General features: G+C 34.0%; 1 protein-coding gene and 1 pseudogene across 2 annotated transcripts in view; one reads left to right on the forward strand and one right to left on the reverse strand.

Annotated features, from left to right (window-relative positions):
• Window positions 1–14,229, reverse strand: part of BRINP3 (BMP/retinoic acid inducible neural specific 3) — a 361,285-nt gene that overhangs the window by 127,292 nt on the left and 219,764 nt on the right. For both annotated transcript variants that reach the window (XM_008685663.1, XM_040636019.1), the window contains one exon: window positions 5,465–5,570. In XM_008685663.1, coding sequence (XP_008683885.1) covers window positions 5,465–5,570 — 106 coding nt within the window. The remainder of the gene's footprint in view (window positions 1–5,464; window positions 5,571–14,229) is intronic.
• Window positions 1,752–2,761, forward strand: LOC103658254 (annotated as a pseudogene).

Raw genomic sequence — 14,229 nt, forward strand, 5'->3', positions numbered from 1 at the left:
TTTACTTTCAGACTATCAGCCCACATTTACATAGATAATCATAATACAATAGGTTGTGGTGTTGGTGAAAGAGTCACAGAATGTTGATGGTAATGCTTACCTCATGTCGTTAATAATACAGAACTTATATGACTCTATTCTATTGTTCAGGAGTGATCAATAAGACTGACTACAGGGAAGCAGATGGACTGATTTCACTTGTTTCATAGGTCATGTCCTTGCCATGTATTAAGACAGCCCTAGAGATAGGATTCATCACTTCTACATTCAAATTTAATGAAGTTGATATCTCTCTCTTTTTTTTTTTAAGATTTTATTTATTTATTTGACAGAGATAGAGACAGCCAGCAAGAGAGGTAACACAAGCAGGGGGAGTGGGAGAGAAAGAAGCAGGCTTCCAGCAGAGGAGCCTGATGTGGGGCTCGATCCCAGAACACTGGGATCATGCCCTGAGCCGAAGGCAGATGCTTAATGACTGAGCCACCCAGGCGCCCCTGACGTTGATATCTCTTAAGAAATAATTCAAAAATGAAGATAAGGTGATATGATTAATATTTAGGGTTTCCTACTGGTTTCATATTTATTATGATATTTCAAAAAAATATAGTTTCAATTTCAGCATTTCTTCTACATAGGAAAATTTAATAAAAAAGTTAAATATTCAAAGTGATCAGTAAAAAAAATAAAAATAAGCATAAAAGGAAAAATTTGGCCCTACCTAATTGCTATTTATTACAAAATTGGATATTTATGATTATGTTTATATCTATCTGTATACCAATCTATCCCTAAAAGAAGAAAACTGGAATTCTGTAAAACCACACTAAAAATAATAAAGTTTTTTTTTGGGTGGGGGAGAAGTCTAGAGACAGACCACTCAAAATTTTGTAATTTTTTAACCAGACCAGTAACATAAACAATAATTGATACTTAGATAACTTCCATTGCCTTGGTAGATAAGTCAGAGTAACTTAGGAGTATCTCCTAGGGATTTTTTTTTTTTTTAATGTACAGGAACAATAGAGTAAAAACATCACTGGGACTGTAATTATGGAAGGTCTGCTTAGTGCTGAGACAATGCTTAAGGAAGCTGAGTTCTGAGCCTAGGATGTTCTGTGAAAAAAAGCATATGAAGAAGGGCACTGGAAATTATTAATGAAAGTCTAATGGAAATGCTGCAAATAAAAATACACAAATTGGAGTTAAGAAATAATCGATGGATTCAATAGCAGGTTAGAGAGAGCTGAAGAGATAATAAGCAAACTGGAATATGTCAGAAAAAATATTGAATACAGAAAAATAAAAGACAACAAAAGAATATAAAATACAGAAGACAGTATAAAATATATATAGGTCATGACTGAAAGGTCTAAAATATATTTAATGGAACCCCAGAATAAGAGGTAAGAAGGAAAAAAGCAATATTTGGGGAATAAATATATTAGAAATTCATAAAATTGATGAGACATCAAGAAAATTGTAATTTGCATCACACAAATATATGTTCTAGCAAGACAAAAAACAAAGTGAAAATGCCCAGCTGACCCATGCTCTTCAATGCTGTTTTGCTCCTGTTCCACCTAAAACAGTGTGAGAAACTAAGGAATCCCTTGGACATGATAAGGTTGTCATCTAAAATGTTCATCATATATTAAACAGACCAAAAGTAGTGATCTGTTGCATTAAAAACATTTCTATTTTAAAATAAAAATATATTCCTTTATGTACCAATGAAATCGAATCCTGGCCAGAGCAGCAAGATGCTGCAGCACTTGGATTACAGGGTGAGGGGCATCCTGCAGCACAGCCCTATCTTCTCTGGCACCTTCAGGCTTTCAACAAGCAGAGGAATTTGAAACTCTGTGACTGTAATGAGTTCAAGACAAAGAACTCAAAACAACAGAAAGGGAAGAGAACCGAAGCACAGGTCTGGTGCTGCAGGTCTGGTAGGACCTGGTCTTAATGACAGTAGAAGAACCTCCACTCAAAGATAATGACATTGCCCGAGTGCCCTTTGCAAGCTGCCAGGAGCCCAGGGATTGGTAGAGCTGCTGGCAGAGGAATCCCAGTTGGTGTTCCGATGCCCCAGGCTCCTGCAGGACTCACTGGGCCAGTCCCAAGGGGTGGTGTGTTATTGCAACAGGTGATAACCCTGCAAGGAACAGGCCTGTTTACAGCCGCTGCCATTGCTGCCGCAGCCAGGATTTCAGGGACCCCAACCCAATATCCAACTGGCTGTGGGGATCCTCCACCATCTTATGGACCGAGGGTCACCCTCTCCAGTCATGATGGGCCCAGCACCTGGTGTGAGGCCTCCCATGGGTCCCCCAGTGGGGATCGCCACTGGATGAGGAATTCCAATGCACATGCCCACTTTAGGAAGTGGCCCCCTCCCCGGGGGGATGCCTTCTTTGACCCTTGGCCACAGAGTTATGGAAGCAGCTCCACAAAGGTGGGGGCTTGATTCCCCAGGGCCACATTACCACAGACCTGTTTGTGTGTTAAACCCTTGTTCTTGGTGTTTCACAGGACTGTCTGGTTTCCCTTTCAGGGTCCCCTTCCCCAGGAATGCACCCACTGAAGCCCTAGACTCATCTTGGCCCTCCTCAGCTCCCTCCTTGTTTCCTGTAAGGCTGTACATAGTCCTTGCACTTCCTTGTGGCCTGTGAAACTGGTTTATAAGAAACTATTAAGAATATCAAAAAAGAAAATAAAAGAAAATTTGTTCCAATACATTAATAGAGAAACAAAATCAAAATAGTTTTATGAAGCAGTATCATTCTATTTTTATTATAAACAAAAAAAAAATACATGGTGACCTATCATTAACAATTACATTAAATCTCCTATTTGATAATAAACCAGTCCTCTGTCAATTTTGTTGAAATAAAACATTAGGAATGAACTGATCTGGAAAAGTATTTGTTATTCAATCATATGAATCATTCACATCCTTGTTTCTGGGAATTTTACCAAAAAGTTATTACCAAGACTCAATAAATGATTTTTCATTACTCCTCTACCCTTTCACTCAGAAGTACCTTGCTTGATATGCTAAATTCATAAGGGGTTGAAAACACTGGAATATTATTAATCTCAATAAATATTTTCTAATACTCCCTTAAGAGTTACTTTTTATTATATATATTACATATATCGTCATTAATAATTTGCAGTTGTAGATACAACTTTTCAATTTTTGAACTGTTTGTAATATAGTTGGCAAAACAGATCTCAAAGTCAAACAGGTAAATCCAGCTTACTCAATGCCAGAAAACATTTGATTTCATTTTTTTAAAAATCAGAATTAACGTACTATGTGCATCTCTTTGACATCTCATTTCTGACTGTCAATTCTAATATAGTTAAATCATGCAGTTTTGTGGGGCTTTTTAAAGATTTTATTTATTTATTTGACACAGAGAGAGAGAGAGAGAGCACAAGCAGGCAGAGCAGCGGCAGAGGGAGAGGGAAAAGCAGGCTCCCTGCTGAGCAGGGAACCTGATGCCAGTCTCGATCTTAGGACCCTAAGATCATGACCTGAGCCGAAGACAGACACTTAATTGAACCAACCAGGTGCCCCTTAAATCACGGAGTTCTGTCCTAAATTTTTTGCTTAATGCTTTTACCTTTAATAATTCTTATTGATGCTTTCTTTGCTCTAATAAATTCTACTTTGAGACACCAGTGTTTCCAATTGCCACATATAGTGACTTAAAATCTCTTATACCCTTCATGTATCATGGTAATGTTGATCCAGAATCTAATGCTTCCATTTTTTTTTAAGTGGAGAAAGGCTGCTATTAAAGGTGAGGTTGAAAACGTGAATCAACATGAATATTTAGACTATAAATATAGATGCAGTTAAGAAAGAACACGTGGGAAGTTGAGGAGTCTGATACTGATTTCCTGAAATTATCTTTCGAAAGGTCTTTGTACCACAGGGATACAAATAAAGTTGTGATAGGCAATTGAAAATACAGGCCTAGAAAATAGAAAAAGACATAAATAGACGTGCAGATTTCTGAGTTACTCACATAAATTGAAAAAAAAAATAGACCCAATAATTATTCAAAAGAAAACTGTTGCTTCACTTATTCATGTGTTTTTTTTCCAAGATATATAGGAGGTTGAACTTTGCTTTTATAATATAATATTCTGAAAACTAAGCACAGTGATTCACAAATAGTAAAAGTTAAAAAACATGTTAATAAATAAATGTTAATAACAATTAAATAAATATCTTTTTGATATAAATATTCTTTATTTTTTTTATGAAACGTAATTTTCTGAGGGCAAGTTGATCCATACATTTAAAAAGGAGTAAGCAATAGGGAATTACAAGTAATATTGGTAGATTGCATTTGTTTAAATTAGAAACAATATTTCAATAACTTTAAATCTAAGATTGATAGTGAGAAATTGGATGGCATTTAAAGTTTAAATTTTTAAGTACTTTCTTTGTAATTTATATATAATTCAAAGTAGACGAGATTCATTTATTATTTACCATAAATTTAAATAACCCAAAGCTGTTACATTTTTCAAAATTGAAAAGTTGAGGAAAAATGTCAGAATTTCTGGAAATTTTAAACATTCTTATGTAAAACTGAATAATGTAAATGCAGCTCTAACTTATGCAATTAAAAAAGGTAGACAAGAGAAAAGGTAGACTAGAAAAGAACAACTCGAAATCATCCCTTTGATCAATCCACTTAACTTAGCCAATGTGTCATCAAAGACTTTTCTGAACTTCTTCAACTAGTACAGGTTTACACATGTGTATTCATAACCTTTCTTACCCGTATGAATGAGTAAGTACACACACCAATAACCTGTTTGGGGGCAGTATATATCTGTTACAAGTTATTTAAAAATCCTCTATTGAAGTATCTCACAAATTATAGGAATAGAAAAAAAGGTAAATTATTACTATTTTCACATAATCCACCTTTATAATGGAAATATAAATATTTTGTTAATATATTCTCAAATATGTTTCTATCTGTCAGAGGATAAATGCAGTTCTAGCCACGATATTAGGTTATATTTAAAATGTCAACAGTTCATGCTACTGTGTGCATAAGTATAGTTACAACTTTTACTAGAATCTATGAGGAAAATGTCAAAACCCAGACAGACCTATGAAAAAACTGCCACATATTGAGACAAAGATTACTGTAATGGAAGTAAAAATATTATCACGATACATTTTCAATTACTACAGATTACCTATTTTAAGAAGTAAAGTGAATTTTGACATTTCCTTCATCTGGTCTAGAACATTACTATCAGTTAAAAATTAGGAAATTAGCCTTTTATGAGAATTTTAACAGCCTAGTACTGCATGTACAGCATGTTTAAAACAACAGCAACAACAAGATGAAGAAGAAGAAGAAAGAAATCACAACTGGATAATTGTTATCCAGACTGGGAGAGAATTAATGAAATTTTAGCCACATACCTTGCAACTGAATCTTATTCTCAGGACTCTGAACCAGAACAGAACTGACAGAATCTAGGTTGTCATAGTTACTGCAGCCAAGAGGACCAGTCCGTGTTTCTGTTACCTGACAAACAAAACATCAACTTTATTATATAAATCAGAGTTTACCATGTTCTTTTGGCTCAATGTAGTTGTCACACGCTGATATTATACGTCTGACGGTAAACATCACTGAAAGGCCTGGGATCTGATACATACCAACAATACACACACCTAAGCCCAGAGAAAACAAATAACTTCCTTTGTCTTCAATTCCATTTTCTTCCCTTTGGCCAGGCATAAATCTTCTGGGAAAATAACAGAAGCCCTCTTTGGTCAAAAGCATCACTCACCTAAGGTCATTGATTTTACCCAAGATATGACAAGGGCATGCTCCTTTAGATAGAGCACAAGTTTTGACTCCTAGGAGAATTGTTTTTTTGTTTGTTCATTTTTCCTCAATAAATCAGACCTATCTGTCAGGCTACTGTCTAAAAACGGATTTTATTATTTTATTCTACTTAAAAATCTATAATTTTCCTGTCTTATATGGTGTCATCAAAGTCCTGACTCTTCTGTTTGGCTTCCCTCTGTCCCATTTCTCCCCAACAGGCATAAATTGCTATGGAGCTGGACATTCTTAATTCTATGCCTTTGCTTATACAGCATCCTTCACCCTCATCTCTCTTTTCTCCTCTAATTGGTTTTATCTATCCTTGAGACAAAGCACATTTTCAAACACCCACACAAAGTAATTCCTTGATGACTTCTACTTGTATTTTTTTCCCATTTTTATCAAGTTGTAGTTTGTAGTGCTCAGCCTTAACACTTAACTATGGAATCATATATTGCGGACTGATTTTTCTGATCAGTTGGGAGGTATAGTATCGGGATGTATAGTATCAGAAGATGAGGAGTTTATAGTCAATTATGGGAGACTGGAAGTTTATCTTCAGTATGACTTAAAAAAGCATATTTTAAAGCAGGGAAATATTGTAATGGTCTTTGTTTTTTAAAAAGATACTCTCCACTCAACAACCAGAATGTTTTGCAAAAAATAATTCAGATAATTTCTTTTCACTATTCACAACTCCCTGATGGTCTTCCATCTTACTGAGGGTAAAAGCTAGAGCCCTTCCTAAAACTAAAAATGTCACATGACCCAGTTATCCCTGTTAGTCTCTGAACTCATCCCCTCTCCTCTTCTCCTCGTTTATTCTGCCCCAACCACACTGGCTCTTTGCAGCTCCTTGAACATGTTAGTTATCTTCCTGCCTCAAGATTTCTGACATGCTGTTCCTGTGTCTGGAATGCTCTTCCTCAAAATATTTTTAAGCTTGCTGTTTCACTTCTTTCAAGTTTTGTTCAAATGTCATTCTCTTATGACTCCTTGGACTAACCTATCTTAAGTGAATACACCTCTCCACACTTCCCTCTTTCAACCATTGTTTCCTTTCCTCCTTACCTTGTTCTACTTTTTCCACAGTAGTTATCAGCTTCTAACATGCTGTGTAATTTATCCATTTATCATGATTACTGCTGACACTTCTCATTGGAATGCAAGCTGCACAAGCACGGGAAATACTGCCTATTTTGTTCACTATAGCATCCACATCACATATTAGATTCTTGTGTAAACCCATGGGCGTTGATTAAGAGAAAGAGAAGGAGACAGTGTAAGGGGAAAATCATAACAAGGAAGACATTAAGGCCATTATCTAGATGATAAAGGCCTGAATGAAGCAGTGGCAATAAGATTTATCTGAAGAAGATAGAGTATGAAAAATAGATCTGGTAAGATTATGAAACACTGAAAATATACACAATGGAGACAGGGAAAGGCAACTAAGGTTTCTAGCATAAGTGATAATATTAAGATATGTTGCAACGAGGCTCCACTGTGGAGAACATGTAAGAGAGCTTGGTTTTGAGCATTCTGACTCTCAGTGGAATAACATTCTCCATTGGAAGCATCCAGAAGGAGTGACCATGCAGATCTATTTCTTAGAAGTTATGTCAAAGATGGGATTACTAACTTCAGAGTCAAACATAATCAAAGACAAAAGGAAAGCTATGTCAGCTGAGTGAATGTATAATTTGTATCATGACAACTCTATCATTGTTTGTAAATAACAAGCTCTTTAGAATAACAAATATTGACTATGGGTGCATAGCAACAGTTGAGAATGCAGTTTATCATGGGCAAGGCAATAGTTTTTCCCTAACATTACACCAACTTTGTATACTCCCTACCACTGTTCTCTCATGGTGATATTGACCATCCCTTAATTTGTTCAGGGGAAATAATTTCTGATGTTGATATATATAACATACATGTATGTGTGTGTGTGTATAAATGGTATTTAAATATAAATGATTATTAACAAAAGGGTAAAAAGAGGATTAAAGGCATCAAAGGAAATACTTAGGCTTTAAGTTAATTCAAATCTTCATGTTTTGAGAATTGATGTATCAAATGGGAAAACAATTTTTATTTATTTATTTTATTCATCTATTGGAAGGAGGATGTTGAAAGCAAGGGAATGTAGTCTTTAAGATCCCAAAACAATGCCCTTTCTGGGGTGTTACTGTGGTTTGTGGTTGGGTCTGAGCATCATGAGGAAAATTACATGTGCTTGAGGTACTGGGAAGCTGAGGGACCAGTGTGGAGTTTGCAAACATGGAAGAGAGGACTCAACCAGCTGTAGGAAGTAAAATCGAACCTTCACAATCTATTAAGGACAAATTTGTCTTCAAAATATAACAGATGTGTTCTTTCCTTCTATAATTGACTTATGTGAATTGTGTTTTAAATATCATTAAAAATCAGAGAGGAGGGGCACCAGGGTGGCTCAGTTGGTTAAGTGCCTTCAGCTCAGGTCATGATCCCAGAGTCCTGGGATCAAGACCCTGAGTCGGGCTCCCTTCTCAGGGGAGAGTCTGCTTCTCCCGCTCATGCTCTCTCTGTCACTCTCTCTATTGCTCTGTCTCTCTCTCTCAAATAAATAAATCTTTAAAAAAGAAATCAGGGAGGGTACAAAAGATCCTTTCAACTTTTCCTATATTGTTTCTTGTTTCATTAAACTACTGCCCAGTATTTTCACAGTTGGAGAATTTTACAGAGTGTAAAAGAAAAATGCACAGCCTTCCTAATTCAAAGAGATGCCTCACAAGTAATTATATTAACAGATAGTATAGGTTCAACTTTATTTAGGTTAAAAGAAAATGGTACAAATAATTCACTTGGAAATAAACAATCTTTATGATTTTTTCTCAAATTTCCCTACAGTCTGACATATTCTAAAGATGATATAATGCCACAGCAAAGCACTGGAGTTATGAAAATAATTCAGGGAGAACTAGTTGAAGAAAAACTATCTGAAGCAAAAACAATTTTTTAAATATTAAAACAGTGAAGAAAGTGGGACAAACTAAGAGCAAACAGAAAAACATACCACATTTCTAAATGAAAATAGTACTGTTAAACAGTCCATCATCTTCACACTCTGACATTATATACTTAAAATATTTGCAGTCAAGATCATAGTAATGCTACGTAATTTGAAGAAAATCAACTGAAATAAACATATTCAGGTCACTGTCTTAGCTCCACCACGTACTAAAGAGGAACCTACTTAAATTTCAAGGTTTTCTTGGGTGGAATGGCTAAAATTTTCTTACAGGCTAGTGTGATTGGGAAACAAAAATGAGATAATCCATGATAAGGGCTCATCCAGGCCTGACCCACAGTAATTATTTCAAGGTAAATATGAAGTAAGTGTAAGCATTTAGTATTAAAAAGCAAAGGCACAATAACATCTCAACTCATGCAAACTTATTGGAATTATACATACCCCAGCTCTCAATCAAGATTATAAGATCATAATACTTTTTCTGATATCAGTGCTGAATATTAACACTTATCTTTGTAGATAGAGAAAAAGGGCCTGAATTTTAAGCCATCCTAAATCAAACTCACCCACGAGTGAGACTAGGTAGAAGTTTTGGGTTTTTTGGGGTTTTTTTGTTTTTTTCATCCCCACAGTGGGCTTAAAATATTCAGTAAACCATGTTGTAAACAGATGTGCTATGAAGTTTTGGGTTTTTAAAAAGATTTTGTTTAGTTTTTTGAGAGAGAGAATGATCAAGAGAGAGCACGTGCAGAGAGAGAGGGAAAAATGAGAAGCAGGCTCCCCACTGAGCAGAGAACCCAATGTGGGCTCAATCCCAGGACCCTGAGATCATGACCTGAGCCAAAGGTAGAGACTCAACTGACTGAGCCACCCAGGCACCCAAGACTAGGTAGAAGTTTTGTACAAGATCACATCAACATGCAATTAGAGTACAATATAGTAAGAATAATCCACAACAAGACTAAACTAGAAATATTGATATTGGAAAAAATAGATAGTTCAATTACATAAAAATGGCAAGAACAACAGCAACTATAGTGAAAATAGGAAAAATCTTCTCATCTGTAGTACAGAAGACAATCAAGGAGTCTCTCCAAACAAGTATGATTATATGACAAAATTTTTATCCATGTTGAGTGAAAAAAGTAAAAGAAAATATACATATACTTTGTAAAATTATATGTACACATCCATTATATATAGCTCTGTGAACCTGATACTGCTCTAGGCTTTTTTCAAAATGAAACAGAATATCAGTTTACCATTTTGACTAAACAGATTATTGTTTATCAACAATTCAGCATGAACATATGAATAGTATATTTCTTATTGCAAATCTATGAATGCACATTTTTTTAAAAGCCTGTAACGTTCCTGGAAACTTTATCTGAAATCAATAGGAGGACTTTTTTTTTTTTTTTTTTTTTTACCTCTTAAACTACAAAAAAGACAAGAATGGCTTTATTCTCCATTACAAATCTATGAACTCTTTATTGGTCATGCAATAAGAAAAAAGTATGGAATGGTAGTATCCTTCTTTGTCCTAAGGTGTGATTTTTAATGACAAAATTTAATAAATGTTTATGTTGGAAATTCAAGCAATGAAATAAAAACTGCTTTTCTCTGCTGTTATCACATATTTACCCACTTCTGTTTACCAGACATGAAACGAGGAGCAACTGCTGTTCAACGCCATCTTTTATTCATGGACCAAATTTTCATGTACTTTATATTTTTATAGCTCTTTTCTCCTAATTTTTAAAAAAGTTTCATTTGCTTCGAAGTTATATTAGAGTATATTAAGGTAGTTTATAAATAATTTTTTATCAACATTGATTATTCATATGAAACAATAGAATATTGATAAGTACAGTGTAACTCATTTACAAAGTTATGCCTAGAGTTATTTAAAAACCAAATTCAATCCATTTTTAACTATCTTAAAAGGTTATATTTATTTTGTTTTCTTTCAAGGCCACAGTTATGACTATTCTATAATCTATCATCTAAAGATGATAAATCAATCTTCCACTAGGAACTAATTTAAGGATCCTTATTTCATTTTTATTTTGTTGCATACCCATAATTCAAAAAACACACATTTCACACTTATTTATAAAAAGCAGTTAGTCTTTTCCTAATAAACTCATGTATGAGTAGCAATAAAAAGTGCCATTTCCCAAGGGTAGAAAATTTTTTGAGGGAATAAATATAGTAAAAATTAAGAGATTATCCTTCTCAAGATATTTTAATATCATAATTCTTTATCTTACCACAAAGTTTTCTTTATATTTTATTATAGCATTTATAAAATTACACTCTTCTGTTTACATTATTTACTTATTTAACTATAAACCCCCTATTCATAATTACACACAGTACTTGACACATGGTAGGGATTCAATAATTGCAAACTAAGTTGGTGGGTAAATATCTTATTTTGTTAGAAATAACAAAAGAACACTTAGGTTGATTTATTAAACTTCTCTGAGAACCTCTTGAAGAAAATGCAGCAGGGCCAGCATATATAAAGTTTTAGAGCTATCGGGAGTCTTAGAAATCATCCAGTCTCAGCATCTCATTACACAAATGAGGTATCTGGAGCCCAGGGAGGTTATGGAGCTAGGTTAGTATCATGTAAGTAAAATTAGAGCTGGAACTGGGTCTGAAACCTCCTGACTCATCAATCAATGCCCATTATGAATATCATCATACTGGCTTTCCAAGCTCTATATGTAAGCTTTTTTAAGCTCTGCAAGCCTTGATCAATCTAATTCCTTCTCCCTTTCCCTTTCTCTCCTTCTATCTAGCAATAGAGTTACAATAAATATCAATTTAACTCGTCTAAATTGATGTATAGGTCAGTTAGAATGGTACAGTAATCTTGGGTCATTCTCATGAACAATAAATATTGCCATGAATGTGCTGGTTAATATAACTTGGATCGAAGGCCAAATGAATTACCTTTTATTCTAAGTATTAATTTATTAATAACTTGAAATAAACCTTCCCACATATTCTTGTATTACTCTACATTAGACATTTAAATAGTAAAATACAAGTGTCGACTAATTTTTATTATGTCCTAATATAGGATCTTTTATAGTTGTATATGATTAAAGCTGTCAAACTAACAAACACCTTTAGAAAATGCTGATACTAAATGTGTATATATATATATATTTATATATGGTATAATATGTATGTTGTAACCAATAATATATGATAATTATATCATGATAGGATACTAAAACATATATAATTTTATATATGTAACTATATAAGTTTTTAGATATAAGTTATAATTAAATATATATAATATTTCTATCAGGATATTCATCATTTATGATATATAATTATATGACATTAATGTGATACTTGATTATAAATTATACATAATAATTAGTAATTACATATGTGTATCATTTCTGTTTTTTCAAATGTGAATTCTGAGTTTAAAGATACTTTTACCATTTATTTTTTTCTTCTGCCAGTTATTAACTCTTATTTCATCATTTTACTGAGCACTTAAATCAAACTGCAATTCAGTGTAATCTGAGTTCTTTATCATGCTGCAATATTTCTGGAGATTAATATTTAATTAGGAAATGAATTTTCAAATGTGTTGTTAATTACAAAAAGCATATGAAAATGTTCATATTGGAATAAAGATATTCTAGTAGCAAGGACTTCGTTTTTAAAATTGCTTTATTACTAATAGTAAGTTTTGTGGGAAAAGTATAGATTCATTTACAAAGGCTCTGTCAAGTGAAAAATACATGAGTATATCAATACTAAATTTAATTGCATCGTCACACAATAATACACATTACACTTAGTCCATTACACACAATTAAAATCATGATTTAAAATGTATTTGACATTGTCAATGTTTCTTGAACCTGCTCTAACCATTTAATAGAAGTTTAAAATAGTACATGATATATAATCAATGCCCAGATGACTCATATCTTTACATGAAAAGCACAAACACGAATCAAATACAAATTCAATGTAAAGGAGCAAACACCATTGTTGAATTATTTATCTATGCAAATGACTTTATGCTGAAAACTATTTCTCCTAATTCTATTCCGCATAACTTCAATAAATAACACACTTTTAAATATTAGAATCATCCATTTATAGGATTGCATTTTTGAAAGCCATCGAGAGTTTATTCCCCAGGAGAAGCAGCGATACTTGAAACATGAGGATAAAATGTATGATTAAAAACAATATTAAGTTAGGTATATTCACAAAGCATGTACAAAATAAACAACAGAACTACGAATTATAAAATGTAAGGGATGAGACACAATGTAGATCAAAACATAGCATGTAAATGAACTATTAAGGTGTGAAGAGAGTAATACAAAAACAGGGCACACATTTTGTTTAGGAACAAAAAAGAGTCTGTGTTCTTGGAGAGCATTTGCTTCAGTGCAGTTCTCACTTATACTTGCCACCATGAGTCCATGCAGGCCTATAATGACTGAGCGATTTTTTCATACCCCATAAATTACCCTCCATCAAAATCATACACAAGCACCCACATGTAAACCTGTTGAGAGAGACTGTGTACGTCCTTTGAGTACACATTAAAGTCTAAAATTACACACGAGGGTAGAAAAAAGAAATTTTCTTAGGTTCTTAAAGTGTCTATTCAGTTTGATGTGGAATAAGGTAAACTGGAGAAAAATTTAGTCACAACAAGGTTGCCAAATAACATCAGGACTCCTTTGTGCTCAAACCGTGGTTACCATGGAATTTCTATATGTGGCACTTGATTGGTCTTGGAGAGGCCAAATCTATAAGCTCACTCCTACAGATGCTGTTTTGATTTATTTCTTAAATAAGGCAGAGCTAAAAATCACAGCAACTGAAAGAAACTATATAGAAAAGAAGGTTTTTATTAAGTTCCTAACTACATATATATACTCTTAGAAAATTGGCACTTTCCTAAAAGCTACATTTGCAGTAGTTGTAACTGATCAGGTTACATAAATGGTAACCTTGTACTTCATTATATGAAGTCTGAAGGAATATTGTTATTACACTAGAGTTGACTTAGAGTTTTCTGATGTATTCAATATTAATAATAAAATAAAAAGTGAAGTGAAGTTTCACTGCCACAGGGCAGTTACAAACAACAAACAGATTGCGCCCTGGTTCAGGGCCGTGGCATGCTGCCTGCATTCTGGTGAGAGCCATTAGACAGGCAATGCAGGTGTTGCTACCACCCTGGACCTGAACACCACTCCCCTCAGACCAGAGAAACTACATCTGAGGGAACTCAGGAGCCAGAGATTCTTTTCTGCTGCTGCTCAT

This window comes from Ursus maritimus, unplaced genomic scaffold, assembly GCF_017311325.1.
Source record: "Ursus maritimus isolate PB19 unplaced genomic scaffold, ASM1731132v1 scaffold_2, whole genome shotgun sequence".
In the NCBI taxonomy this organism is placed as follows: domain Eukaryota; kingdom Metazoa; phylum Chordata; class Mammalia; order Carnivora; family Ursidae; genus Ursus; species Ursus maritimus.